This window comes from Canariomyces notabilis, assembly GCF_033297395.1.
Source record: "Canariomyces notabilis strain CBS 508.74 unplaced genomic scaffold N656scaffold_15, whole genome shotgun sequence".
Lineage (NCBI taxonomy): Eukaryota > Fungi > Ascomycota > Sordariomycetes > Sordariales > Chaetomiaceae > Canariomyces > Canariomyces notabilis.
Window position 1 is genome coordinate 363,191 of NW_027041837.1, and position 27,005 is coordinate 390,195.

The following is a 27,005-nucleotide window of genomic DNA, read 5'->3' on the forward strand; positions in this document are numbered from 1 at the left end:
CGTGTAACCGTGGTTACAAAATATCAGCTGACAAGAGTGAGATTCGAACTCACGCCCCTTTCGAGACCACGGAATTCTCAGAGAGAAGAGGATCAAGGTTTGAATACCTTAACGTGGCGCCTTGGACCGCTCGGCCATCTTGCCTGATGTTAATGTCTGTTGGGTTTCGAATCCATCATTTGAACGCTTTTGTGGGACCGGTGTCTGTAGCTTTCCGGGCTCAACCCCATGGGACTCCACTCCATCTCCGAGGACCTGCATTCACTCACTCACTCGGCGACTTGTACATCTTGGAGACTTGGACTTCCTTTCTCTATCAAATACGCCATGCATAGTGATAAGCCGTGGGTGCCGCCCGTCAAGTCTCGCCGCGAATCTGTGTAGTCCTGCCAGGTCCAAGATGTGGATGTGCTGCCCCTTGTTCCCCAATTAGTTTCTCTCCTTGAGCAAACCATGACTGGTTGAGCAGACCATGGAGATATCAATCATGGACTGGTTGACAGAGTCCTCGACGCCATTGAGCAATCCGTCAAGCAATGTTTCTGCCCTGATCTTGGCCTTGAAATGGAAGCAGAAGATCCTCCCCCGGGTTGACAACATCCTGTGAAAAAATAGCCGATGCCTGTGAGTCCTTCGATCTCGACCAATACCGAGTCTGTGTTGACTGAGAATCGGCCTGTCCACCAACAGCGGTCGGCTTCTCCGTTTTCTGAGAACCATAAGTCCGCATGTTCGCCGGTCTTGGGCGCAGCACCTGTCGGAAACTCCGGGACGACGACCCATTGGCAGTCTGCGATCCGAAGCCTGCATCGGACCCCGAACTCCTGGCTGCGACAGATTTGTTTTTGGGTTTGCTTTGGCCGGAGGTGTGCTCGTGGTGGCGGCGCTCACCAACCTTTGGTTCCAGAACGGCTGGAGGTTGGCTATCCGGTACAACAGGCTCGTCTGTCCGAGCCAGGGCCGTAGAATCTAAGCGTTCAATTCTGATTTGCTTGGAACGCCCGCCTTGGCCACCGGGTCGTTCAATTGCAGCTGTATCTGAGCGCCGTCTCTTGCCAGAACGCCCTGATGCTGCTGCCGTGGTGCGCTGTGCAGGCCACTCGTTCGGTGCGGAACCAGAACCATTACCCAAAGCTTTGTTGCCTGATTCAATCAGAGTAAGAGGATCTATGGTATGGCTTTCATCAGTAAGTCTCACGAATGCTCCATTTTCTGACATTGGATCAGGATCCACATGTTGTGACAGGCTGGATCTGCTTCGAGTGACCCGTTTCATGATAGATCTTGGCTGGAGAGCCTCCCTTCTCCTCGTCTTCTCCTGGTCGACTGATGGCGGAACGGGCTCAGTGGGAACGTTGGCTGGACTGCGGACGATGACCTTCCTCAAGTGGTGAAGTTGCAATTGTGGATTCGCTCCTTCAAGCGCGCTTCCGGCAACACCACCCTTTGCTCCAGAATGGTCGCCTAAGGTGCTGCTGCTGTTATCCCGATCGGGTTGGCCCAGGTCGCTCTGCTTATTCGAGGTCTCCTGCGGTGTTTCGCCAGGATTGCCCGGAAAGAACTTGGAGGTTTCGCCAGGCCTTGATGTGTTTTCTGGGCACTCCCCATCCGGCGTCTTGCCCGATTTTTGGGGGAGCGACAATTGCCCCAGTACCTGGGCAAGTCTTGCCGTGATTTCCTCAACCCCTATGCCACCATCGCTTAGGAAACTGAGGTCATCAAAATATAGTCCCTCTTGAACAGTCCATTTTCTCAAAATGTCCACAAGGGCCCGCGATCTTGCGCGATGGGAATTATTCTCTTTCTCCAACTCCACCACTTTGCCCTGGGCAGCCTCGAGCTTTGTCTCTAGGTCCTGGATTTTCGTGGTTAACCGGCTTTCCAGCTGATCTTGTCTGGTTGATAGTTGGTTGAGCTCCTGGACAGCCGCTTTTCTGTTGGATTCTGCCGTGGCGAGGCTCTGCTGGAGGGATTGAATTATAGAGGCATCACGGCGTTCGTTCTGCTCTTTCTGCTGGATTTCTTCTTTGAGCTTCTCCAGATGGTCGGCCAGAACCTTCCGTTCGCGCTCTCCCTGGATCGCAAGTTTCGTAGTCTCAGCGGCAGACCTCTCCATGCTGTCCTGACGAGCGATCGCTGCAGCCTGATCAGCCACAATCCGGGACAGCCGATCATTCTCCTGCATCGATTGGGCAATCTGGTTTACGCTGGAGGTGAGGTTTTCCACTTGAGACTCGTACGCCTTTTCCTTCGCATCGAGCTTGCTCTGAAGTTCGGTGATAACAGCCGTTTTGGACTTGACTTCTTCTCTGAGTCGTATTGCCTCTTTGCCAGTAACTTCAAGCTGTCGTATTCTCTCCTCGCTGTCGTCATGAGCTGCATCCATCGCAATGAGGTTAGCCTCTAACTCATGAATCTGCTCGGCCTGTTTTCTGGCGGTATCCCGCAATGATGCAAGCTCCTTCATATGCTCTTCGCACTCTGCCTCTTTTCTCTTGTATAGGGTAGACACCATGCCATTTTCTTCTGCCTTCTCTGACAGCTGCTTGGCCAATGATTCGAGTTGATTTTCCAGGCATTGCAAGATCTTTCGAATCTGATGCTCGAGATCTGTTGATAGCTGGCTGGTTGTTTTCTGGGCAGTATCATGGGATTCTAAGATAGTCTCAAGCTTGGCCGTGATACTTCCAAGGTCAGTCCCATGGCGAGGGATTCCTGAGAGAGAAAGGGACGTACATAGTGACTGATTTTTGCTGAGCTTCTCGTATGCTGGAGAGTGCACTTGGCTGCTCCGATGTCATGCTGAAGAGTACAGCGAGGCGATTGGCAATATCGTCAAGCCTGCTAGAACATATGAGCCATCAACTCAATCGTTCAACTTCAAGGCCACTGACTTGTCTCGGAATTCCTCTGTCGCAGTTTCATGCCGCTGTTCTGCTTGAGCGTTTTGCTCCTCGAGCTTCTGAAGGATCTCTTTGCTATGCTCGGCAAGAACCTCAAATTCATTAGAGGTAGTTTGAAGACTCCGTACTTGTTCCGTCAAGGCCTTGACCGACTGTCTTTCTCTTTCTAGCTCGGCCTCTTTTCCTTGGATCTGTTGTGTCAAGGAATCAAGCTGCCTATACACTAGTCAGACTGTCAGTAGTCTGATATGCTACGCAAGGCACGGAGACCTACGTTCTGACGACTCATTCTTGTTCTGGGAGACGACCTGACGGACCTTCTCCATCATCTGCTCCCTGATCACTTCTGCCTTCCGGATTACCATCTCAGCCTCAGAAACTTGAGCTTTGCCAGCCGCCCGCACTTTCTCAACCGCCTCTTGCCACTGCTTTTTTGAGCGGGTATACAAATCCTGCTGCTCTTGAATGGCAGCGTTGAGGTGCGTTCTACAAATCTCATACTTCTCTTCGAGCCTCCGCGCTCGATCCTCAGAGGCAGCCAACTTGACTTCCATGTCCCGGATTTGGTCCGTGAGGCGTTCTTCCGAAGCCTGCAGATGCTTGATCTTCTTGGTGTGAGAGTGAATCTCCGCCTTCTGCGAGGCAGTGACTTTGGACTCCTCGGCAAGATCTCGCTTGAGTCGTTTGATATACTTGTTATACATTGCTTTCTGCTCTTCTAAAGCTGAGTTTTGCCGGCAGGTGAATTGGTTGATCATTCCAGCTAAGCCCTCGGCAAATTCGCGACTGATTTCGACTCTACGTTCCGACGGAATCGGATTCGATATCATGGAACCTGCCCTGGACCCTTCCACACGATCGACATCGCGGGCAGCTTGTATGCTCAGATCGCGGGCGAACCGCCGTCTTGAGACGTTAGAGCTCCGTGAACCTGATCGCTGCTGTGGAGCTGGTTTGGTGACTCTCCCCTGTGACACGTCCCTTAATGGCCTGTTTGCCATGTGATCTCTTCCCTGATGGGTAGCTTTCCCTCCTGAGGTACTGGAGCCAGCGATGGATGGCAGTGGAGCATGGCGACCTTCGAGATCCTCCGTCTCTTTCTGCTGTCCCCCATGATAGCGTTGGGGATCATATTGGGGATATTGACGATGCAGGCGAGTGTGAGGCGAATAATCCTTCTCAGTTGTCTCTGGCTGACGAGAGCGTGAGCTACTTCCGTGCTCATCGGTTCCAACGGCTGGTAAACCGAGATTTTGAACCCTGAGTGTCTCGTCGCCTGAAGAGACTGGACGTCTCGTTTCCGGGGGCGTGTTTTCACTCTGAGCGTGCTTCCTTTCTGCACGCTTGGGAGGAGTGTCTAGAAAAGGAGGCGTCGTAAGCGTCCCAAAGAATTTCGATGCAGCCATTTCGCGGGTGATGCCGTTACTAGCTTCCTCACGATGCTGACCTCCCGGGGGTTGCAAGCGCATCTCGCCCGGGGATGTGGATGTAAGCGCATCTCTGACAGGTTCTGTTAACCGCGTATCCGCGACAGGGAAATAAGACCGGGGCCTATCATCTCGCCCGCCCAGGCGAAGAGCGGATTCGTGCGGCTGGCGAGGCTGGTCATCGTGAAGTAGCGTGGGTTTGATGAGGCGCTTCGTGAATTGATCAGGGGCCAGTGGCCTCGCGGGGCCGAATTCATAACCCTTGTCCAGGTCAGGGGGCGGTCTAATCATCGGTCGCTTCAACGGCATTGCAGAGTCGAATACACCAGAATCGACAGCCCCTTGACCAGAGCCAGAGACTCTTGACAGTGGCTCATCAGAGACTATCGGTTCTTGCGCGTCGAACGAGGTACCTGGATCGCCGTGACCTTGGTCCACTCCACTCGCAGCAAACTCGCCGACACTGCGTGTAGCAGCTGCTCCGTCGGTAGCATCGGAGGCCCTAAGCTGTCCCGGCGATGAGTGTGCCATGGCATAGCATGAGTCTAGTGTTCGTGGGAGACTGCGAAATTGGCGATAAGTCTGTAGAATGGCAATGAACCAGATGCAAGGGTGGAATGAGCTTTGTCAAGTGGGAATGGACTTTCTGTTGAACGATTTGAAGAGAAATGCTCTTCCGTTTCAAGATACACCGACCAGAGTGAAACTGATCATGAGGAGGGAAAGTGAGAAATTCGCTGGCGGCGAATGCAACGACTGCCTCGAGCTCATTGTGCCTTCCGCTTTAGATCGTATGACGGCGGTGAGGATATGGATGTGCCCCATAGGCCCTTTCGGGCACGCGGGGTGTACTTGCCTTACGGTTCCCCGTCTTGCCTAGCGAGCCCTCAAGCCGCATTTGACTTCCAATTGTTGCCAGATGCAGCAGCAAAGTAAGACTGCAAGAAGTGTCGCTCGTGTTCTTCGGGTATCCGTCCTGGCTGAGAGTATCTACCATCATCCTTTGAGTACCAAAAATGAGCTGCCAGCGGGGTTGTAGACGAATCCAATTGTACATTAAGCCTCCGTCCTCCAAACATAGAACGCCGTCATGCTGTCGTGGTTGGGTTTTGTTACAGTGGCAAACACATGGTATAATACACCCACATCTCGTGGTGAGCCGTGTTAGGCTGCGAGAGCTTGCCCGCTGCTCCCTTCTCCTTCGCTCCTTGGTTGGGGTCGAGCCGAGTCGGATCTAGCAAAGTCGAGCATCCCGTCCGTCCTTCGCCTCGTCGTGCCAATCAGCGTTTCCACTTAGAGGCGCCATTCCAGCCAGAGTCGAAGCTCTCTCGTCAGGTAGGGAGCTTCCACCCCTCTCCTTTTTCCATTCCTTTCTTGCGAGTCGATCAATTACTTCTTGCCGGAACGTTTTTGCTCGAGGAAGAGAACTCTCCTGCGGACTAGAGTGAGGGGGAAGTTAGCAAGATCCCCGATTTGGCCTACTACTACACCCGCATAGCCTCTCCCCGGTTTGCTTGGCTTGCCGGGCATCCTCTTCCGGTGTGAGAACAAGGAGAGATGGTAAGCGAAGCATACCAATCGGGTCGTATTTGATCATGCTCATGGGCATCCTCGTTCGGGGTCTTGTAAAAGTGTAGAAGTAGCCCGTCATAGCCATCGAGATGAGGCGCACGCTGATGATACGTGACTTGGCTGGAGGGTTTTGAAGCATTAGCTTTAGGTGGATGTCGGTTGCGTGATATGGCGACTTACCTTTCTTTGCCATCTTGAGTTCAGGCTTCTTGACCTGTTCCTTCCCGTTTTCTTGAAAGCCTGCGTCTTCTGATGTTGTTGGTGTGCCACAGGCGATCCAATTCGAGGTTTTGCGCTTCGCACTTCGCAGAACACAGGAGCACCTGCACTGTCTGCAGCAAATCACCGCACTGACCGAACTGCCGGGTCGGCCCGGTCTTGCTCAGACGGTCAGACCGGACAGGCTGGGCTGAGGGGCTCCACTCACTGCAACTGAAACGAAACGGTGCGGAAGCAGATTTGATCCGGATTGCTCGGGTAATTACATAATCAACCACCTACCGATAACCTAAGGTACTGTACTGTAACTTACTCCGTTCCTCAGATTCTGACCCTTCGCAAATCTCACCAAATGAAGACAACAACCTGCACTGCCAGTGTTGCTCTGTCTGGAAAAGCTGCACCCAGGGATATCTTCTGGATGATCACAATCTGGAAACCAGGTACTTTGTGCATACCCGATGCTCGTAACTTCCAATGTTCGGAGCTTTTAACACTCATCCCCGGTATTAAGATATCCTGTTAGTGTTGACCAACAGGGCCCGAGTCCCACGGCCCGCATCTCCATTTTCGGAGCAGCGCGATCACGGACAATACAGTAGACTCACCCCGTAGCTTTTTTCCTTTTTTTCTATACAATCTGCTAAGACCGAGCTCAACGATCTTCCATTGCAGCAATGTTGCAATAGGAGGTACACTTCGAACAGCTTGACAAATGTATGGCCAATGGTGCCAACATAAACCACAGCACAAACGCCAATACCTAAGCTAACAAGAACCCCCGAAAAGTTGCAGCTGCGGCAACCACCTCCAACTTCAACTCTCATCAAACATCAAACCCAACGCCATAAATGGCGCCCTTCACGGTGCAATTCGCTCGTCGTGGGATGGCGGTGAATCCCTCAGCACTTAGGCACAGTGCTGGGATTACAGATACCGCTGGCCTCCTATCACAAGGTGCTGCTCGCTGGCGAGGTAACGGGACCGTTTTCTAAGTCTGTTCTTTAACCCTTACTTTTAGTACTCTTGCTGCTTCCGCTTGCCGTCTGTTTCACAGCGGTTCGCAATTTTCAAAGATCCGCCACTTGATGTGGTTACAGCGCGATTTTGCTGCTGGAAGTCGTCCGATTTTGAAACGCTGAAGAGAGCGGACCGGCAGAGGACCCTGCATTTCTCCCCGGTTTCGGTGGCCTGGTATCCATCCTCCGACCTGTTCCGGGGTTGCCCAGCCGCTGAAGCAGCTGAAGCGGAAACAACTCAGTCGGATGAGGGAAGCCTGATGCGTCTGATTCCCTCAGCTGGCTAGCAGCCAACCGCCTCCCGCCTTTTCGGGCTTCTTTTGCCCTCATCTTGTTCGTCTTCCTCGCCCGAGTCCGCATGTCTTGAGAGAATTTGCACTCGCTATATCACTCGGAGTGACTTGTCTTCCCTTTCTCACCAAATTATCACTGCACCGTGAAGACCTGGTGTTTTCAAGATTACCTACTGTCCCGGTCCCCAATCCGGTAATTTCTAACGGTCCACTTTGCTGTTGTAGACATCTCCAGCCCGGTAGTTGCTGCCCCGCCTCTATATTCTACTACCCCGCTAGCGGATCGCTCAAGACGCAGCGGTTTCCCCGTCCTCACCATAAGTCAATTCCAACAGAAACGTGCAATGGCGTCCTCTTCTGGCCGGCGGCTCAATATCAACAACATAAACCCACACGTCAGGGCAGCCAAGTATGCCGTGCGCGGTGAGCTTGCTGTCAAGTCAGAGGAGTATCGGGCTTCCCTCCAGACCGGCTCGAGTGATCTGCCCTTCACTCAGGTCATCTCGGCCAACATTGGCAACCCCCAGCAGCTCGACCAGAAGCCTCTCACCTTCTTCCGCCAAGTCCTTAGCATTCTCGAGAATCCGGCTCTGCTCGAGAAGGGCGATGTGCTGGTGAACGACCTTGGCTACAAGCCCGACGTCCTGGAGCGGGCAGAGAGGCTGCTCAAACAGGTTGGCTCTGTGGGCGCTTACAGTGCTAGCAACGGCGTCCCCGCCATCCGGCAGAGCATTGCCGATTTCCTGGAAAGTGAGTCATGATCTAACTGTGAGAGATCATGTGTCTGTGTGGCATATATGACTGACCACTACTCAGGACGAGATGGCTTCCCTGCCAACCAGGCCGATATCTATCTCTCGGCGGGTGCGTCCTCGGGCGTTAACACGCTGCTCCATATCATTTGTGCCGACGAGAAGTCGGGCATTCTTGTCCCAATCCCACAGTACCCGTTGTACACGGCCTCGCTCTCAGTCCTGAATGCCACCTGCGTGCCGTACCTCCTGGACGAGTCCAAGAACTGGGGCACTGACCTGGGCACTATCAAGGCGGCATACGAGAAGGCAAAGGCAGAAGGCACCGATGTGCGCGCTATCGTCATCATCAACCCCGGAAACCCCACCGGCGCCTCGTTGTCCGAGGAGGATATCCGTGCTGTTATCGAGTTCGCCCGTCAGGAGCGTCTAGTCATTTTAGCCGACGAGGTGTATCAGACCAATGTCTTCATCGGCGAGTTCATCAGCTTCAAGCGCATGCTGCGCCAGATGCAAAAGGAGAAACCCGGCGTGTACGACAACGTGGAGCTAGCGTCGCTGCACTCTGTGTCCAAGGGCATGGTGGGCGAGTGCGGCCACCGCGGCGGCTACTTCGAGCTAGTCAACTTTGACCCGGCGGTGCAGGCCGAGATCTACAAGTTTGTGAGCATCATGCTCTGCGCCCCGGTCATTGGCCAGTGCCTGGTCGAGCTCATGGTCAACCCGCCCAAGCCGGGCGAGCCCAGCTACGAGCTCTACAAGAAGGAGTACGACGCCATCTTTTACGGCCTCAAGGAGCGCGCTACCGCGCTGCACAAGGCTTTCGAGCAGATGGAGGGCGTCGAGTGCGGCACTCCCCAGGGGTCCATGTATCTTTTCCCCACCATCAAACTCCCGCCCAAGGCAGCCGAGGCCGCCGCCGCCGAGGGCCGCACGCCGGACGAGTTCTACTGCATGCGCCTGCTCGAGGCTACAGGCATCTGTGTTGTCCCCGGTTCCGGGTTCGGGCAGAAGCAGGGCACCCTGCATTTCCGCACCACTTTCCTCGCGCCGGGGACCGAGTGGGTCGGCAGCATGGTCAAGTTCCACAAGGAGTTCATGGACAAGTACCGCTGAGAGCAGTCGGGGTAAAGCAGCATCTAAGCCAATTCTACGGACCGCCGGCGTGTTAGATCGCCCCTTTGGTTAGCTTTTCAGAGAGAGGCGTTGGGAAAAAGAGTAAAATGAAGGGCGAGGGCCGATTTATCCCATTGTATTGGACGGCACGATATATCCCCTGGAGCACAGCATGCATGCGTTGGCTTCTCAGGCTTGTAGCGAGTTCCTTTTTCCCACTCTGAACAGAAGGAAGGGAAAAGGCGGTTGATGTCTTGAGGTCTAGTTGTCTTTCACGGCAAGCGAATACATAGACATGTAGGGTGGAGGAGCATCTTACAAGGTGCTGCCCTATGATCAGATCAAACGGAAGACTACACATGCTGTGCCAGCACATCCACTCATCCGTCCGAGGCTGCTTCGTCTGACCACCGCAGCATCATACTGCTAAGGTACAAAATTAACCTGCACGAGCGGTATTAACGGGGCCAAAGGGAATCGACCACGCCCACCGTCTGATTTGTACTCTATTCCACACACCTAGGGACGGGACATGTTATGGCATCTCTAACCTTGGCCAATTCCTTTACCCCCATTCCTTGCCCTACTATGCAGAACTCCCTGTCCGCCACTATTTCCTTGCTCTCTTACACCCTGTCCGGCATCATGCCCTCTCACTCCCTCTCAGCCTGACTGCCTGGCCGTACTTTTGCAGCTTGGTAATCAGCTGATCACCCTGGCGGACCACGTCTTGGTACTGCTTGTTCTTGTCGTCCGGGCGGTTCGTCTCAATGACGCCGTTGCCCGAGACACGGTCAATCGTGCAGGGAATGCGGCCAGCGGCAATGAATTTGGCGAGGTCGCTAGAAGCACCCAGCGCGGTCAGTATCGAGCCAAAGACGGGAAAATTGAGAAAATGCAAAAGACAAGGACTCACCGGTCCAAGAAATCCACCGTCACGCCAAAATCCGCCGCCATGCTCTCTAACCCCACAACACGGTAGCTCTGCAGCAGCTGCTGGTAGGCGCGCAGGCGCATCTCGCGGATGAACCAGTTCTTGTGCTCGTGCAGGTGGCGGTCCTGGGTGAGGAACTGCTCCTCGACGAGGGCAAGGGCCTGGAAGAAGAGCTTGTACCGCCCGTTATAAAGGCTGCTCACCAGCTGGGCGAGCGGGCCAAAGTCGACGGCCATCTCGGCCTCGGGCTGCTCGACCGAGCTGCCCAGCGTGGTGAGATTGACAACCCCCTTCTTGGAGCCGGCGCCGGCGGCCGCGCTGGCGTCCTGCATCTCGGCGTCTGCTGTGGGCCCGGCGGATATCGCGCCCGACAGGCCCAGCAGCTTGTCCTCGCCGTCGCCGAGGATGGCTTTGATCTCTGGTGCGTCGACGACCTTGGACTTGAAGTCGACTCGTTTAAGCGAGACGGAACCGGCGAGGACCGAGTAAACGACAAGGTTGCTGTAGGTGCAGAGTTCGTACGAGGTGAAGGTGGATAGGCTGTCAAGGAGCAGAGGGGCTGCGAGGTTATAGCTGCGGACTGTAAGCAGGTACAGGCCTTCGTAGGCCTTGAGACGGTTGCGCCGATCCCAGTCGCCGCCGCTCTCTACCAGCGTCTTGGCGCGCTCGACGTGCTTCTTGACGAGTTGCTTGTCGCCGTAGAAGAGGCCCATCCGGATGATGGCGAGGACGATGTCGATCTTTGTGCCGAGAACGCCGGTTTTGTCAAAAACGTCTTCGTATGCTGCAATTGCTTTCTCCTGCTCCGGGAAAATGAAACGAAAAATGGTCAGTCATAGAAGCACTCGATCGAGAACGTCACTTATACGGACCTTATCTCCCACCCTCGCCCAGAATTCAGCCCTCTTGCCGCGCGCAGCCAGAATCTCGGTGTCGCCCGCCTTCTCGACGGCCTCCTCCTCCTCCTTTTGAAACTCTTCCAGCTCTCGCTCGTTGTCAGCTTGTAGCGACTGGTACAGCGCCTCGTCCCAAGGCAGGTTTATGCTGGCGGTCGGGCCCCTGGTCGCAATCATGCCAACGGCGCTGTTCTTCCTACCGAGAGCCTTGCCAGGTGCACTTGAGCTGCCTTCGCCAACGGAGTTAAGGATGCCCTCCGACGGGTGTGCTAAGTACCGGTACAGCGGTGCCATCTTGTGTTCGGCGATGGCATCCTGCAGCAGTTTAGCTGCGGCCTGCTGAGTGGCCCGGGCGGCGTATGGGTTGGTGAGAGTGAACACATGCTGTGCAAGCGGCAGGAGAGGCCATTTTGCATACTGCGGGTCTGAGCCCATGGTTCTGGTTGATGTGTGATGTGATATGTAATCGCCGCCTCGGAATGGGTAGCTTCTGTCTACCCTCGCCTTTCAACGGTGCAGACGTAAGAAGATGCTGCTGATTTGCAACTGTAATTATCGCCAACTCGTCTCGGGTCGTATGCAAGGAGGGTTGCGGTCGAGACGGACGATATCGTTTAGGTTGAGGACACAATCGGAGATGGAAGGCGGACAGAGCGTGAAGCTTCTCAGTGAAGGTAAGGTAGGTGCCGGTGCTTCTCTCCTTGTTGAGTGCTCGGTGGCTCGAGCGCTGATCGCAAGGCTGCAAAGCTCGCGTCACTGCGCCTGGCCTGACAGTGGCTTTGGGCAGGCGTAGCTCTGATTCGGTGCCCTAGCTTAGCGCCAAGAACCAGCTAGACCCACCACGACATCTTGCCTTTCTCTGCCGCTGCGTTCCAGGTTCACCTTTCAGAGTACAGTATTTCGTATGGTGCCTCTAATTGACTTAACATTGGCAGACTAAGGTCAAAAGGACTCGAATAAAGGATCTTCCAATCGACATCGAGTTTTATTCTCCTTTAAACACTTTTACAACTCTCAGGCAACTTCACCATCGACGTCCTGAACAAACGGGATAATCCCCCATATTTCCGATCTGGGCAATCGCCATGGCCGGCGATCATGACCGCTCCGGCAGCGGGACTAAGAACGGATCACCGCTGCCCTCTAAACCTCCTCCATCTTCCAACACCGACCATGACAATGACGACGACGACGTTCTCCCTCAGCCATTTGACGCGAAGAAGCTAGCACCCGCAAAAAAGCGCCAGCGCTCAACCTCGCCAAGCGCGAGCGCCAGCCCTGCGAGTGAGCCTCCGCGGAAGCTCAAGCGGCCTGGCCAGCGCGCCCGCATCAGCGAAGCCGAGCGCGAGCAGATCCGGCAGCGGGCGCTCGAACGCGAGAGGCAGGCCCAGCAGCAGGCGGCCATTGAGGCTGAGCGATCAACCATCAACGACGTGGTGCGGGCTCACTACAACGCTGTCCCTGAGCGCGGCCGCGACTGGCGCAAGACGGACAGCCGGATCAAGGGTTTGAGGTCCTTCAACAACTGGGTCAAGAGCTGCATCATTCAAAAGTTCTCGCCCGATGAGGATCATTCACCGGGGGCGAGAGAGCGGGGAATCACCTCCGGAAATCGGTTGCTCGTGCTGGATATCGGATGCGGCAAGGGCGGCGATTTGGGCAAATGGCAGCAAGCACCGCAGCCGGTGGAACTGTACGTTGGCCTGGACCCCGCCGAGGTGTCTATCGATCAGGCGAGGGAGCGGTACCGGAGTATGGGTAACCGCGGGGGGCCTGGTGGGCGAGGCGGCAGAGGAGGATACCAGCGGCGTCCGCCGCCGCGTATCTTTGAAGCGAGATTTCACGTCAAGGACTGCTACGCCGAGTCGATTGGTGACATAGACATTGTCCGGCAGGTCGGGTTCTCGCAGTCCAACGTCAGCAGCAGCCGCGGTTTCGACGTGGTCAGCATGATGTTCTGCATGCACTACGCCTTTGAGACGGAGCAAAAGGCACGCCAGATGCTCCAAAACGTGTCGGGGGCGCTGAAGAAAGGCGGCCGCTTCATCGGCTGCATTCCGAACTCAGACGTCATTAGCGCCAGAGTGTCCGCTTTCAACGAGCGCATGAAAGCGAAACGAAAGGCCAAAGCCGAGGCCGCAGCTAAGAAGTCTTTCCCCGAAACCCACGACAGCCCCTCGCCATCTACGTCTCCATCAAAACAAAAAGAAGATGGCGAACTCGAGGAGGGGGAGGAAGAGGAAGGCGAAGCCGAAGACACAGCCCAATGGGGCAATGACATCTACCGGGTGCGGTTCCCCGGCAAGACGCCCGCCGACGGCATCTTCCGGCCGCCTTTTGGGTGGAAGTACAGCTTCTTCCTTCACGAGGCGGTCGAGGAGGTGCCAGAGTATGTGGTGCCCTGGGAGGCGTTCCGTGCCCTGGCGGAGGACTACAACCTGGAGCTGCAGTACCACAAGCCCTTTCCCGAGGTTTGGGAGACGGAGAAGGACGACCGCGAGCTGGGCCCGCTGAGCGAGCGCATGGGCGTGCGCGAGCGCCATGGCGGGAAGCTGCTCGTCTCACCCGAGGAGATGGAGGCGGCGAGCTTTTATGTGGCGTTTTGCTTTTATAGGGTTTGAATTGGACGGGGAGGGATTTCGCTATGCCTTCTTACGTATCTTCTTGCTTCCTAGGGTACAGCCCGGAAGCCTGTATAGTATGAATAAAAGAGCTAGATGCCCATGGGTTTCAGCCGTGATGGCTGACGATTCTAGCATAATGCGACAAAGTCGAAGGTCCCGGGCTCACCACGAGCCGGTCTAGCGGTGCTTTCTTAAGAAATGGATCCAACTCTGCCCCAATTCTCACTGTGATGCTCTTTTCTGGGATGTGCATTCCACTAGATGTATTACCAGCAAAGATTAAACAATAATGAGCTACGCGTAGTAGAGAGTTAGAGAGCAGCGTGGGTATCATAATCCCGTACCCTGTCCAAGCCGACAGGGGAGAGAGAACAGCAGCGGCCTGTTATCCATCAACGAATACCAAGCAGAATGGCAGCGCGGCGAGATAATACAACGAAAACAACGATGCTAGAACCCCATCCATATCGGAGGTGGTGAAGATAATAAAGAGGAAAGAACTCCTAGCAATGCAGTTTACCCTCTTCCTTTCCAACGCACCCTCTCTTAAAACACCCATCGCTCTCCCGGGTCGAGCTACGACTACCGGCCACCTAAAACTGACTCCCAACTACGTGGCCAAGGCGAAAAGCTTGATGCCAACGGAGCGCTTTCTGCTATTTCCCATCCCTTCTCAAGAGATACTCTTGCTTCCATCCGCCTGCTACCCTTAAGCGGTCGTAGCGAAGAATCCAGCGCCTTCCTAGCCATGCGCTACATGGCATTCGTAGAGCGCCTCCAGATCATGAAGGCGGCCAGCGCCGCGCACGACGTTGCCGCGAGCGCCATGTACAGGCTCGTCCGGTCAGGGGGCTCCTCCGACTTGGGGAAGGCGGTGCTCGGGTTGGTGGCCGCCTCGGCGAGCGCGACAAACAGCTCGCTGATGCTGTTCCATGTGACGCTGACGTGCAGAGGGGCGGCCATGTTGAGCGCGGCCGTGTACGCGTCGGGCTGGAGCTCGGTGCGCTGTGTCGCCTTGTCTCGGTCCGCCTTCAATGCCGTGTAGACGGCCGGGAGCTCGTCCAGCTGTGGGTACCGCTTGCGGAGCTCGACAATGTGCGAGAAGGAATCGGGCTCCGAGGAGTCGTACGCGTAGCAGATCAGGTCGCAGGCGTCGAGCTTCGCTTGGTTCTCGAGGATGGCGGGCTCAAGTTCGCCCAGCTCTTCGAGGATCAGGTAGCACTGCTTACCGCCGTGCAGTTCTACGCTGTTCACAGCGCGGCGGGGCTTGATGGTGGGATGGTAGAGCGGGTCGAAGGGCCGGTTCAAGAATGCGTCCAGCAGAGAAGATTTGCCTGCCCCGGACGAGCCGAGTAAGTAGCAAAGGACCACATTCCGTTCCACGCGGCCAGGTCTTCGCCGCCGTTTCCGCGGCTTCGTGACCTTGAGCGCGGCTGTTGTCGAGTCGCGGGCGTTTGGGCCCTCGAAGCCCAGGTAAGCAAGGTATTCCAAGGTGGTTTTTGGTTCAAGGAAGGTCGTCATGCTCCACTGTGCCAGCCAGCCCTGTAGGGTGATGTGGCCTGCCTCATTGCGGACCGTGGATGAGGGGAACGAGGTCTCCAACCAGGAGGTTGGTAACCCGGGAGTCGGCGCAAAGAGTGCAGCCAGCTCTTTGTCGTTAAGACCACCGTCGTTGTCCTTGTCGAATGTCAAGAAGAGATCCATGAAGAAGCGGTATCCGGCGGGGCTGAGCTCCGCCGAGGCATAGTCCGGGACATCGAATCGTGGATGTATGAAGCTATCCTCAAGACTCAAGCTGTCAGTGTAGTGATGGTTCCTCAGAATGATCCAGATGGTCTCGTGGCGCCCCTTCTCGGCGTATATCTTGTTCAACTGCAGGAAACCCTGCAGGTCCAAGCCCTTCTCCGGGTTTGACGTCTGTACCGCCTTGCTGACTGTCAACTTGATGTTTTCGAGCTCCTCGGGCAATAGCGGCTTGTCAAAGGATTTGGCTTGGAAATCGTGCATCTCCTGGTCGTTGAGGTACCCGTCCTGGTCCTTGTCGCTCCAGTAAAATATTCTCCGCAGAGCGGCCACACACGCTGGCTTCAGCTTCCCTTCCTTGTGGTCATACAGAGGCGCTATCGGATGTGTTACAGCTTTTTGACAGAGGTGGAAGACCTCAATAACGTTGTGCTGCTCTTTGGCGCTCGTGCGAATGCAAGAATCGATCTCGCGGAACTCGGCCATAACGGGGAGCATCTCTTCCTCAATCACCTGGCTTGTGTTTCCAGAGCCAGCAAGGTCCGACTTATTGGCGCAGAGCACTACCGGGACGTTGACGCCAAGAGACCTGAAGTAGGGCATCCAAAAGAGGGCTACCCGTTCGTAACTGTAGTGGTCCGAGTAGACGAGCAGGATTACATTGCATTTCCGGATCTCCTTGCGCAGTGTCGTTCGGTCTTGCGGCCGGGCCGACGTATCGACGATGGTGGTGGTGACATTTTCTGGGGTGCCGATGGTCGGAGGGATGGTAACCTGCGGCAGGACGGACTGGATCTTGTTGGCAACGAAGACATCCTTGACCAGCGAGGCAATCAAGCTGGACTTCCCTGTCCCTTCGTCGCCGCAAACGCAAATTCGAACTGCTGGGCTCTGTCAGTCTGGCTGGCTGATCCAGCGATGCCGAAGGAAAACCACTAAGTACCAGTCGTCATTTTGCAGAGAGCACCGTGAGATGTTTGATACGCTCCGATGGGTTTCTTCAGTGCAACGCCATGCCCGCGGAATCACGGCAAACCCGGGAACTGGTAGATGAAGATTGGTAGAATTGTATTTCTATGAGAAGGCAAATGGTCGATACAATCGCGGCGTCAATGGGCTGATCAGGCCATGGTGCTTTTGCTCGTCGGGCTAGGGTCGAGCTCCGCGAGCTCCCAGGTCCAGTTGCCAGCTGAGGAGTGATCTTTTTCCGGGAATCACCTCTGAACAAGCCCCGCCTTTTGACGTCCTACCTGCCAGTGACCCACTGCAGGACAGCAAATTAGCGATGTTGTATCGACCAGATCGCCCCACATCCGACCCATGTCTCCATGATCTCCGTCCGAACTCCCGCGCCGTTCCACCCAATATCATGGACAAATATTGTCCAGTGCCATCATGCTTCAACCAACGACGGAACGTTGGACATCTGCCGCTAGCTACCTCAGCCTTACACTAGGCAAGCAAACCGCGCTGCACTTCTCCATGAGCCGGAGTGAGGACTTGTCGGTCGATGTCTTTGGCAACTTTCATCGCCTTTTTCACATCAATTCCAAGCTTTTCGAACAGAAAGCCCAACTCCAGATGGCGCTTTGCGGCACGTCCCACATATTCCAGGTTGAGCTCGCTGGCCCGTGACTTGATGATCGCTTCGTGCTTGGTCACCAGCATTCTCAAGTCTGCCGAGTCGCGGAACTCGTTGCGGCTCGCAGCTGCCGAGAGCTTGCCCTTGAAGAGATAAAAAGGGCTGAGGAATCGACTCATCCCCAGGCCGAGTGTGAGGCCCTGGATGATGACGGTATCGCAAGTGACAGTGGTCATGGAGAACTGTGCACCTAGAGGTGACATTGGCTTGTAAGTGAAAACTGTTCTTGTTCCACCAGTCGGGATGATGTGGCATACCTGGGAATTGTTCACAAAAAATCTCCACCAGAACGGAATGCTTGCTATCCGGCTTGTCAAGCCAGAAGAATGCCACATAGTCGGTCCGAAATTGCGGTATTAGGACGAAGCCCTCTTTGCCGTTCAAGAGCTGGATGATCTGCTCTTTGGATACAGCAGCCAGGCAGTCAATGTCCTTGCTCTCTCGGACGCCTCCGGTTGCCATTATCGCGTACCCGCCGAATATGCCGAAGTGGATTCCTTCTCGGTTCAGGACTCGGTGCAGCGCAATAGCCGCGTCGTTCAATCTTTCTTGTAACATCGATGGCTCTTTGACTTCTATAGAGGCCGGCTTGAAGACGATGCGCGTGAATACGACGAAAGGTGAGTGACGGCACTGTCTTCCCCGTGATTGCTTGATTGTATGCTGATTGTGTCCAGTCGAGAAGGCAACCGGCCTCCCCGGCGAGCAGCCCGGAATCCATTCATTGTTGCTTTGCAAATGCTGTCGACGCTGGTAAGCGCATAATGGGTTGGTTTATCCTATATCCCTTAGACGCGATGCGACAAGGCAGCGACAACTGCTACTGTGGATGAATCTCCGAACGCGATGCCTCTGTCCTCCAAACCGTGGAATCAGACTTGTGTCCTCAACCCTCTTCCTTTTCCAAAGGCGACTTATCCCTGACTTCTTGATGTTTACCCGACCCATGGTGGGTGTAATGAGCGCAGCCTCGGACCGATCGCCGTTTTACTGAGCCCACCGCTCACCAACAACTCATTCCGTCTATGAGATGCTCCAACCAATCATGGCAACATCGTCCCGTGTCTCTAGGTACCCCTCGGCCAGCCCAGCGACAAGAGGTCCTGACCGGGGCAGAGGCAAGGTCGCGATGCCATCTATGGCGAGATCTTGTGCCCCTTACTGATATGAATCACGCGATTCGCGGGTGACGGGGCAAGTATTTCTTCAAACGGTTATAGACCAAAGAAGTCCACGGGAAGTATGATCACGGTCAGTGTGGGATATACCAACTGAAGTTTGTAAACGAGGGAAGCCTTTCTTGACCTGTGTGTACGTAGTTGTCGAGTGAGTATCTTGGCCTTAGCCACACTGCTTGAAAATACTCGCCAAGCATACCAGTCCGGTCGCAAGCAGAGCTCAACCTTGGAACAGATTTCTGCACGTCATGGCAGCGAGAGGTGGCCATGGGATGTCAGCATCGCGGGTACACTACCCGGCTGAGGCCACGGGCCACATTCGACCCATGCTTCACCGACTTCCATCACATCGCCCTTCACAAGATTGGCAATGACCTCGGAAATGCCCACCCCCCCCGTCCGACAGCAAGCAAAGTTCTGGCCGGGTGAAATACAAGTTTGAGACTATTCGACTCACGACGACGACGACGATGACACGTATTTCAAATTTCGCAGGAACGGCAAGGCCTTCTACATCCACGTATTTGCTTCGCAATTCGTCGACTCGCCAAAGACCAAGGAAAAATGGTTATCCTACCTCGAGATTCTTCGGACAGGCGAGGATGCCAGTGTGGTGGATACCACGCTCATTTATGAGGAGGACATCTTCGACTGGGTAGCGCAACCGTTTGAGCCGCTCTTCGCCAAGCTCGCGCCTGCCTCGGAGCCAGGAACCAAGATGACCCTGGAGAAATGGCTATGGCCAGACGCCTTTTACCTTGTCTTGGACGTCGTAGGCGAGGAGCGAATACCACGCCTGGTTGAAGGCAAGGATCCTCCGTACCACAAGGTTACGGCTTGGATAGACGACGAGGTCGTCGACGATGTAGAGACGTGGACTTCCTTATACGACCCGGCCGGTATCGTTCTGAGCTCTGATGATCCCGAAGCTGCCTTCTTCGACCGACCTAGGAGAGTGCTCATTGACAACGAAACGACAGCATGCTTCTTTAAAGAGTGCGTTTCGGGCGCCCAAACCATAAATGAGCTTGAAGCGTATAGGAAGATCGCGGCTTCGAACTTGGACGCCAAGCTGCATATATGCCGCCTTCACGGCGTTGTGGCGGATTTGAAGTACGGCGCGTTCTATGGCTTACTTCTGACCTACATCGATTCCAAGCCGTGTTCCTTGAGGTACCATGTCGATCCTACCGAACCTGATGTTTCTCTCAGAGCCAAATGGGCAAACCAGGTTGAGGCCGCAGTTTCAGCACTGCACGCCGCCGGGATCGTTTGGGGAGATGTCAAAGCAGAGAATGTCCTGGTCGATAAGGATGACAATGCCTGGATCATCGATTTTGGAGGTGGCTACACCCGTGGCTGGGTAGATCAGCAGCTTGCTGGAACTGTCGAAGGTGATGTTGCTGGTCTGGCAAAGCTCAGAGAGTTTATATTTCAAGATGAGAACCAGCATCCGTGGTGGTTAGAATAGAGTAGAAGTTAAAGTACCCTATTTCCTCATAATAAAGCCTTATGATCATTTAGGGTATGGAAAGACCACTTGCAGGAATTGAGTGCGTTGCCTTCAAAACCACCGTTTCCACAAGACTGGAATTCTTTTGACTCTAAAGTTGGGTACCGCGCTTCGTCTCCTGGACCACATCGGAAATACCTACCTACCCAAGGCGAGAACCACATTATCGACCTGCGCGCGCAATACCTTTCGACATCGGACAAACTAAATAACTTAAGTCACGATATTTTTTTATCATCGACTTGCACCAAGAGAAAGAATGAAAACGGTGTTAAGAATCCTGCAGCAACACCTATGGCCAGCAAAGCCTCAAGTCCAGATTCTCTCCGACCTGCACCTCGAAATAGGCCAACAGTACTCAACCTTCACGTTCCCTGCAACAGCGCCTTTTCTGCTGCTGGCAGGCGACATTGGCCGTCTGATCGATTATGACGGTTATCGCAGCTTCCTCGAATCGCAAGCCGCCCGGTACACGAAAGTATTCCTGGTGCTAGGAAACCACGAGTTCTATGGCATGGATTACGCGTCAGGACTTGAGACGGCGCGACGACTCTCACAGGAACCATCGCTCTCTGACAAGGTGGTGCTCTTGCACCGTAGCAGATGGGACGATCCCAATTCCTGCTTGACCATCCTCGGCTGCACCCTCTGGTCGGCGATCCCGGAAGACGCATGTGCTCTTGTTGAAGGCAACGTCAACGACTTCAAGCAGATAAAGGAGTGGACCGCGCACAATCACAACAAAGTCCACAGCGAGGAGGTCGCCTGGCTGCGCGACGAGGTGGTGCGAGTCCAGGCCAGTTCGCAAAGTGGAAAGAGAAGCATTCTTGTCGTCAGCCACCATGCGCCCTGTATCAAGGGCTCTTCCCGGCCAGAACACGACGGAAGCCCGTGGACACCGGCATTTGCAACTGACTTGGTGGAGGAAGAGTGGTGTAAGGGGGTCAAAGTGTGGGCGTTTGGTCACACGCACTACTCAAACCGATTTTGGAGGAATGGCATAAAGCTGGTGTCGAACCAGCGGGGCTATACTCTCCCCGGAGGCGTGTCGCTTGAGCCGAAATTCGCGGGGAGGAAGCCGAGGTATCAGTTTGATGCTGCTCTAGCCATCGCCGTGTAGCGCATAATCGCAAGGAAGAGCGTTCTGACAACACCTATGGCTCTTGATGCTGATGGAGGCGTGACATGGAAAGTGTCTGGACAATATTTGCAGGAGACGGGGAAAAGCTATGGTTGAAGAGTTTGGCATGCCAGGCTCCCTAGGTAAGGGCCTGCAACCCCAAGCGGTGGATGCAACGTATGTTAAAGCCAGATCCATAGGTTTCGTATGTACCTGCAAGACATCTAGGTTGCTTCTTGTCAATGAATGCTACCAAAACACCAAACGCTACCTTACCTACAGGCCGTCCCGTGGAAGCCGAGTACGTTCCTACACATAGTCGGGCATGTAAGGTAGCAGTGCGGTAGTTAACTTGAACGGCCTGTGCATAAGGTATGAATTATGTGCAATCCCCGCCATTGAAGAATGACAGGTTGGGTTGAACGGTTGAACCTTCTATCGTCTGGAGTCCCCGCCGTTTTACTGCATTCCCCTCAGCAGCCTCCACTTCCCCACAGCCTGTTCCCGCTGTCCCGGAGACTACGGAGACGTATCCTTGGCTAGCCAGCACCAACACCCCTGTGCCACAGCAACACGCCCAGGTTCTACCATGGATCCATCCGTTTTGTAAGTGCTGCAGCGCGTCATGAGAAAGCGGCTTAGGTTCTTTTTACCCGAGAGCAGTGTGCTCCATCCGTTCCTGACGGGCCGAGGTCATTTTGGAGTGGGCCGCGATCTCAACTTGAACCTCACCTTCACTTGGGCCATTGGACGATATCTTCAAAGTTGCCCAATTTAGCAGATTCATTGCCTTCTTGTCACTCCCAACTGCACGTTTGCTGCCCATAGAAAGCCACAGTGCTAGTGATCTTGGCAAGCTGCTTATCACTTCCACAGTCCCCCAGTGCACCAAGCCACAGCTGAGCAGTGCTCCGACGGCACACAGCAGCCACCATGTTGTAAGATGAAACTGCTGAACTTTAAAAGAGCAACATGAGCGAGCGGGCTTGCGACGCCATGCCGACGCCCAAACCAAAAAGAAAGAAATACAAAATGGCTAACTTGACGACCGGTCCCCAGTGTTCTTCCACCCCCACCTAGATACGCATCCCAGCAGGGATACAGTGGTCTGCCCATCACTGGCCAGCCTCAAATAATGATCGAGACGAATAACGTCCTGACGAAGCCCTCCGGGCCCGAGTATCAATTCCTTGTTGGAGAGGGTCTGTATGTACTAAGGGAGGACCTTCACCTCGCAACTCCCCCGCCACACCCCTCCGAGGCCCCCGTCGTCAACCCAAATCCTCTCTCGACGGCTGCTCAACCGGCAACCGTTGGCACCCGTCTTTCGCTGCTCACTCTCGATTCGGGCCCGCTTTCACCTCCCGTCTACCGGACGTCTTCTCGATCAGATGGCGTTCAAGGAGGCATTCCTGAGCACCCAGATGAGAGCCAATCATCAACAGATGTGCGTGAGAGCAGCAGTGATGCCGGCCGCATCAACTCGGGCGAGATGCCGCCGTTGGCATCCAGCGCCCCAGCATTTGGTGAGGGCAACAGTGCTCTAGCGCCGCCAGCACAGAAAGATCCGAACAAGCGACGGAAACCGAAAAACAACATGTCGAAGAGCAACTCTTCCTTCATCTCCAGGGTGATCAACCACGAGACCTTGGCCAAGCGATTACAGGAACGAGCTACAGACGGCATGTTTGCGTTTGTCAACATCAACCGGGCCTTTCAATGGCTCGACCTTTCGTCTTCAGCAAAGGTTAGAAGAAAAGACGTATCGGAAAGGACCCCTTGCTAACTGTCAGAAGGCCGATTACCTGACCAAGATTCTATTTACCAAGGCACACTGCTTATGCCACGACGTGAACAGGGTCACTAGAAGCTCCTCCCATATTGACGTGATCATGGGTTTCTCAACAGGCGAAATCATCTGGTGGGAGCCCATCTCCCAGCGGTACACTCGTCTCAACAAGCATGTAAGTCCCCATTTCCTGATTTCTCCGACAGACCAACTCAAGCCTCATGCCACGGTAGGGTATCATCAACAAGGCGCCTGTGTTCGAGATTGAATGGATCCCAGGGTCGGAAAACCTCTTTCTTGCCGCGCACATGGACGGCTCTCTGATAGTCTACGACAAGGAAAAGGAGGACGGCTCCTTTTCCGCCGAGGACGAGGGCGGCTTAGCCCGGACCAGCAGCGAGATGGGCAGCGGCAGCGGCTCCCACCATTCCTGCCAGATCCAAGTCAACAAATCGGTCCACTCCAAAACCCAAAAGACCAACCCCGTAGCCGTGTGGAAGCTTTCCAACCACCGTATCAACGCCTTCGCCTTTTCCCCCGACAACCGCCATCTGGCCGTGGTGTCGGAGGACGGATCGCTGCGGATAATTGATTACCTCAAAGAAGAGTAAGCAATAAGCAGATTCTCCGCCGGCTGGATGGAACGGGTCGCAGCCTGATTGAAGCTAACCCCCAACCCCCCAACGCGCGTCGCGAGCAGACTCCTAGATCTCTTTTACGCGTACTACGGCGGCCTAACGTGCGTCTGCTGGTCTCCGGACGGTAAGTACGTCCTCACGGGCGGGCAAGACGATCTCATTTCCATCTGGTGCCCGTCCGAGGCCGAAGGGTCGTCGGGGCTCGTCGCCCGCTGTCAGGGCCACCACTCGTGGGTGACGAGCGTGGCCTTTGACCCCTGGCGGTGCGACGACAAGAACTACAGGTTCGGAAGTGTTGGCGAGGACGGCAGGCTCTGCCTGTGGGATTTCAGTGTTGGCATGTTGCACCGGCCGAGGGCGGTATGTGGTTTCACATTCATTCTTGTTTGTTGCCGACCCCCAACTTTGCCCCCCCACCCCATCTTTTTCGTTTGTATCTTCCGATGCGGATGAGGGATCCGGCGCTAACGGGGATATCTAAATGGGGGGTAGGCATCGGTTAGGCACCGCGGCTCTGTCTCGTCCCGCCCTGGCCTAACGCCGCTCCACCGGGCCGAGACGGCTGCTACAGCTGCTACGAATGCTACAGGCGCCAGCGGCGGAGATGCTGCCAGTCCGGGCGGCCCCGACCCAAACTCCCAGAAGGCGGAAGCGGAGGGGAACGGCGGCGGCAAGCGGATGGTGGTCCCGCATCCTGTTGAGCCAAGGGCTACCACGGCCATGCTCCCGCCTGTATCGGTAAGTCGAAACCCGGAGAGTTGGATTGGGTGAATGAAAGTGGGAACGATGGAAATGCCGCTGACACACAAGACGTAGAGCAAAACGGTCGATCAAGACCCGCTGTGTTGGCTTGAGTTCACGCCGGATGCCATTTTGACGAGTTGCAAGTCAGGTAGGGCCGAATCCTTTGTTGGGGACCTGCGCTGGGCCAGGCTTGAGCCAAGGCTAATGGAGTTTGCAGGGCATATCCGGACGTGGAGCCGTCCTTCAGAGCTGGCGTCCCAGTTGGAGGAGCAGAAGCAGACCTGATCCGCAATCCGGATGCGTTTTAAGCTATCGAGCTTTGAGCTCAGCCAACTCATGGCTTCACATGCTGATCTGGGCATCTTGTTGGGGGTCAACCTGCTTGTGTTGGGTTGGTGCCAGGCCGTCTTTATCCGAGTGCGGCATTATCTGACCCCCACTGCGTTTTACACCACCTTAGTTATGTACCGGTGTTCTAGACACACAATGTCATTCTGCTACACGGTTGAGTTATGTACCCACCCTTTGAGCCACTGTTTAGGATAGGGATGTTGACTAGCTCAAACGTTATCTTCGTACTATGCCGGTGCTATCTGTTCCTGGGAATCCTCGCTGGTGAAGCACAGTCCTCAATGCTACCTACTCGATCGCGAGAGAGTCGAGCGAGGAAATCGACTGCTGGGCAAGATGGCCAATTGGATAAGAAATGTCCCTACTATCACATTATTCACAATGCATATGCCCACTGTTAGTTGGCATCAAGTATGACAATGTGATTTGGGTTACGGACCAGGTAACGCGTGTAATCTTGGACTGGTTGCAACTACCTTACTTGACAACTGTTTAGGGTAGCGTACCTACAGTAATCGTCCGCCTAGATGCTAACCAGTCCGTTAGCGACTTGATCACTTACGCTCGGTGTGTGCCTGTAGTTGCAGATTCTAGAATGTTTCGTCACATCTGCGGACGGATTGGAACCCGGCTTTTGTTGAGAGGGGTTGCACTGCGCCTTCCCTTCTACTCGTACGTACTGTGATGCAAGTCTTGTATGTGCTCAGCTCGGGACTAATAGATAGCCGCCGGAAGTGCACGTTGACATCGATCGACGATTTGCCTTGACACTACACCACCCGTTTCTAATCTTGGTCCCCGTCGTTCGGCAGCGTGCGTCATGCATGTAAGCCGCTTATCTGTGCCTGCATCCGCACGTTCGTGTCTACGCTACACTACACTCGCATACCGAGCAGCCGGGAGGGTCAGGGACGGGGTGGATTGGTAGTGAGAAGTTAGGCATGCTGGTTTGACGGGATGTTTGCACAATCTCGCCAATCTAAATCTTATTGAGGGAGGCAGCCACGCCGTGTTGTGTTGGTGCCGGTGGTCTAACGTTGGTAGCATAGGCAGCTCGAGGCTCTTATGTTGAGATTGATATATACATATATCTCTCGACTTGCCCAGGTTGGTCCCGGTCTACAAACGGAAAGTATAAGTACATACCTAATCATATATTTGAGGTCTTTGTATGCCTTATGCTGAGCATCTGTTCAGTATCCAACATCCTGGGTGAGGCCGGCGAAGTGTTGCGACTGGGTTGAAGTCGACGTGAGAGACTCAAAAGAACCTGTATAAGTTTCTCCGCCATGAGGCTGAGTGGACGTGGTGGCGGCCTCGTTCACCAAGGTTCGGCTGATAGGCTCAAGCGAATATGGCGCAATAACGTTGCTGCATTTCAACACATGGTCCCAGAGCCAGTCGATTCACCGTTCGAGCTTTGGTGGGTGTCTAGCAAACAGACTCATCACAAGCGCGGCAAGATACGAGGTGAACAAGTCTGCGGCCGGCGGCAAATCAGCCATGATTGCGAAAAGTGAAGGTGACTAGCCAATCGTCTCTTCCAGAAGGGCATCGATCCTGGAAGGTGTGTTAGGTTGTATCAACAGTTTATTAAGGTTGCTGATACTGAACCAACCGAGTGAGCGTCAAGCGAACGAGTGATGTCTGGGTATTTGAGCATAGAAGGGCGGTGCGGTTTTTGTTCGGGTCAATGAGGTAACAGGTGGCGGGCCTCGGGAGAGATCGGCTTCTCGCGCAGATCACCGATCGCGCTTGGCATCGGCTTGCAAGGGTAAGGGTGACGTCCCGGGAGCCGAGACTCATGGCGTGTTTGTTGCAGGAATTCCCATACTTGCTCCTGGGAGCATATCGAATGTTCTGTCAGTGCATTCACAGTCAGATCATCAGTTGGGCGCTTGAAACGTTTTGCCGTGTCCTTCATCCTCAATAGCTTTCATTTACGCACCAATCTTCTTTTTCGTTGTGATTATAAGCGTCATATGATTTTGTCTTCTGGCATCCGAACAGTGCAAGCAGCCGATTGCACGTGTATGGATGTTACACTCGAAAAATGCCTCGATCAACGTACCCTGTCAGGCAAGTGGGACTCGGTTTTTGGTCGTGTGAAGACGCCCCTTCCTTATACTAGTGTATGTACCACCATCCCGCTGGTTGTTTTGAAGCTGGAAGAGCTGGAATATGGCTATAGGTAGGACAGGCGAAAGGTTGAAAATGCCCAATGTACAAGTCTATCATATTCGTACCTTATATCTGTAGAAGGATGAGATAAACTAGATGTGTCGATGGGGCTTGGAAAAGCACCCGACCTGACGTGGAACATCATGGTGGACCGGGATAAGGAAAACCCAGACGTCTCATTGATCGCCCAATCAGAGCCCCGAACAATGCACGCAGCGTCGCCTTGTCGTGTTCCTTTGGGTTCCGCCTCACTGTTCGTGACACCCCACGCTAAGTTGAAAGCCCCACTTACATTTGCTTTTAAAAACTTCGCTTTTTTCCGCCATTTTTTCTCCCGAAGGGCGACCTGCG

The 27,005-nt window shown here is 54.5% G+C and overlaps 11 protein-coding genes and 1 non-coding gene across 12 annotated transcripts; 6 read left to right on the forward strand and 6 right to left on the reverse strand.

The window, feature by feature from the left end:
- Nucleotides 1-28: 28 nt before the first annotated feature.
- N656DRAFT_t92 lies at nucleotides 29-144 on the reverse strand. The gene has a single exon. It is a non-coding gene; the product is annotated as a tRNA-Leu (tRNA).
- Nucleotides 36-3,004, reverse strand: N656DRAFT_158017 (uncharacterized protein). Its single transcript, XM_064808701.1, has 3 exons — nucleotides 2,895-3,004; nucleotides 2,737-2,841; nucleotides 36-2,684 (listed from the first exon to the last, which is right to left on the reverse strand). The coding sequence occupies exons 2-3, from the start codon at nucleotides 2,799-2,801 to the stop codon at nucleotides 530-532; spliced, it is 2,220 nt and encodes a 739-aa protein (XP_064668958.1). The 5' UTR covers nucleotides 2,802-2,841; nucleotides 2,895-3,004; the 3' UTR covers nucleotides 36-529.
- Nucleotides 2,979-4,987, reverse strand: N656DRAFT_158137 (uncharacterized protein). The gene is made up of 2 exons (XM_064808702.1): nucleotides 3,178-4,987; nucleotides 2,979-3,119 (listed from the first exon to the last, which is right to left on the reverse strand). The coding sequence occupies exons 1-2, from the start codon at nucleotides 4,859-4,861 to the stop codon at nucleotides 3,103-3,105; spliced, it is 1,701 nt and encodes a 566-aa protein (XP_064668959.1). The 5' UTR covers nucleotides 4,862-4,987; the 3' UTR covers nucleotides 2,979-3,102.
- Nucleotides 4,988-5,719: 732 nt separating this feature from the next.
- On the reverse strand, nucleotides 5,720-6,095 carry N656DRAFT_799234 (uncharacterized protein; the record flags this gene model as incomplete). The annotated part of the gene is made up of 3 exons (XM_064817847.1): nucleotides 5,720-5,769; nucleotides 5,906-6,022; nucleotides 6,083-6,095. 3 exons carry the CDS (start codon nucleotides 6,093-6,095, stop codon nucleotides 5,720-5,722), a joined length of 180 nt encoding a protein of 59 aa, XP_064668960.1.
- A 399-nt stretch (nucleotides 6,096-6,494) lies between these two features.
- Nucleotides 6,495-7,744, forward strand: N656DRAFT_734046 (uncharacterized protein; the record flags this gene model as incomplete). The annotated part of the gene is made up of 4 exons (XM_064812694.1): nucleotides 6,495-6,564; nucleotides 6,636-6,838; nucleotides 6,911-7,096; nucleotides 7,659-7,744. Coding segments are annotated over exons 3-4 (210 nt in total), but the record flags the coding sequence as incomplete, so codon positions are not given.
- A 33-nt stretch (nucleotides 7,745-7,777) lies between these two features.
- Nucleotides 7,778-9,301, forward strand: N656DRAFT_799235 (PLP-dependent transferase; the record flags this gene model as incomplete). Its single annotated transcript, XM_064817848.1, has 2 exons — nucleotides 7,778-8,183; nucleotides 8,250-9,301. 2 exons carry the CDS (start codon nucleotides 7,778-7,780, stop codon nucleotides 9,299-9,301), a joined length of 1,458 nt encoding a protein of 485 aa, XP_064668962.1.
- A 256-nt stretch (nucleotides 9,302-9,557) lies between these two features.
- On the reverse strand, nucleotides 9,558-11,903 carry N656DRAFT_780650 (PCI-domain-containing protein). Its single transcript, XM_064815421.1, has 3 exons — nucleotides 11,108-11,903; nucleotides 10,218-11,035; nucleotides 9,558-10,143 (listed from the first exon to the last, which is right to left on the reverse strand). The coding sequence occupies exons 1-3, from the start codon at nucleotides 11,564-11,566 to the stop codon at nucleotides 9,945-9,947; spliced, it is 1,476 nt and encodes a 491-aa protein (XP_064668963.1). The 5' UTR covers nucleotides 11,567-11,903; the 3' UTR covers nucleotides 9,558-9,944.
- Nucleotides 11,904-12,014: 111 nt separating this feature from the next.
- N656DRAFT_780651 (guanine-N(7)-methyltransferase) lies at nucleotides 12,015-14,068 on the forward strand. Its single transcript, XM_064815422.1, has one exon. It carries the CDS (start codon nucleotides 12,217-12,219, stop codon nucleotides 13,750-13,752), a length of 1,536 nt encoding a protein of 511 aa, XP_064668964.1. The 5' UTR covers nucleotides 12,015-12,216; the 3' UTR covers nucleotides 13,753-14,068.
- Nucleotides 14,069-14,508: 440 nt separating this feature from the next.
- Nucleotides 14,509-17,316, reverse strand: N656DRAFT_790464 (uncharacterized protein; the record flags this gene model as incomplete). Its single annotated transcript, XM_064816891.1, has 2 exons — nucleotides 14,509-16,387; nucleotides 16,952-17,316. 2 exons carry the CDS (start codon nucleotides 17,314-17,316, stop codon nucleotides 14,509-14,511), a joined length of 2,244 nt encoding a protein of 747 aa, XP_064668965.1.
- A 422-nt stretch (nucleotides 17,317-17,738) lies between these two features.
- On the forward strand, nucleotides 17,739-19,789 carry N656DRAFT_799239 (uncharacterized protein; the record flags this gene model as incomplete). The annotated part of the gene is made up of 3 exons (XM_064817849.1): nucleotides 17,739-17,760; nucleotides 17,818-17,893; nucleotides 18,814-19,789. The coding sequence occupies 3 exons, from the start codon at nucleotides 17,739-17,741 to the stop codon at nucleotides 19,787-19,789; spliced, it is 1,074 nt and encodes a 357-aa protein (XP_064668966.1).
- N656DRAFT_780656 (ser/Thr protein phosphatase superfamily) lies at nucleotides 19,765-21,361 on the forward strand. The gene is made up of 2 exons (XM_064815423.1): nucleotides 19,765-21,175; nucleotides 21,228-21,361. The coding sequence occupies exon 1, from the start codon at nucleotides 20,091-20,093 to the stop codon at nucleotides 20,949-20,951; it is 861 nt and encodes a 286-aa protein (XP_064668967.1). The 5' UTR covers nucleotides 19,765-20,090; the 3' UTR covers nucleotides 20,952-21,175; nucleotides 21,228-21,361.
- A 725-nt stretch (nucleotides 21,362-22,086) lies between these two features.
- Nucleotides 22,087-24,407, forward strand: N656DRAFT_711920 (WD40 repeat-like protein; the record flags this gene model as incomplete). Its single annotated transcript, XM_064811774.1, has 7 exons — nucleotides 22,087-22,698; nucleotides 22,745-22,915; nucleotides 22,974-23,347; nucleotides 23,441-23,738; nucleotides 23,871-24,116; nucleotides 24,195-24,270; nucleotides 24,340-24,407. The coding sequence occupies 7 exons, from the start codon at nucleotides 22,087-22,089 to the stop codon at nucleotides 24,405-24,407; spliced, it is 1,845 nt and encodes a 614-aa protein (XP_064668968.1).
- Between the last annotated feature and the right edge of the window lie 2,598 nt (nucleotides 24,408-27,005).

What these genes read in the sequence shown, in the direction of transcription:
- N656DRAFT_780650 (XM_064815421.1), bottom strand. Translation starts at nt 11,566, where the DNA reads ATGGGCTCAGACCCGCAGTATGCAAAATGGCCTCTCCTGCCGCTTGCA. An exon ending in GGGCGAGGGTGGGAGATAAG is followed by an intron (nt 11,036 to 11,107) that starts GTCCGTATAAGT and finishes TTCCCGGAGCAG; the next exon opens with GAGAAAGCAATTGCAGCATA. An exon ending in ACGGTGGATTTCTTGGACCG is followed by an intron (nt 10,144 to 10,217) that starts GTGAGTCCTTGT and finishes GGGTGCTTCTAG; the next exon opens with CGACCTCGCCAAATTCATTG.
- N656DRAFT_158017 (XM_064808701.1), bottom strand. Translation starts at nt 2,801, where the DNA reads ATGACATCGGAGCAGCCAAGTGCACTCTCCAGCATACGAGAAGCTCAG. An exon ending in CAGCAAAAATCAGTCACTAT is followed by an intron (nt 2,685 to 2,736) that starts GTACGTCCCTTT and finishes TGACCTTGGAAG; the next exon opens with TATCACGGCCAAGCTTGAGA.
- N656DRAFT_780656 (XM_064815423.1), top strand. Translation starts at nt 20,091, where the DNA reads ATGAAAACGGTGTTAAGAATCCTGCAGCAACACCTATGGCCAGCAAAG.
- N656DRAFT_158137 (XM_064808702.1), bottom strand. Translation starts at nt 4,861, where the DNA reads ATGGCACACTCATCGCCGGGACAGCTTAGGGCCTCCGATGCTACCGAC.
- N656DRAFT_780651 (XM_064815422.1), top strand. Translation starts at nt 12,217, where the DNA reads ATGGCCGGCGATCATGACCGCTCCGGCAGCGGGACTAAGAACGGATCA.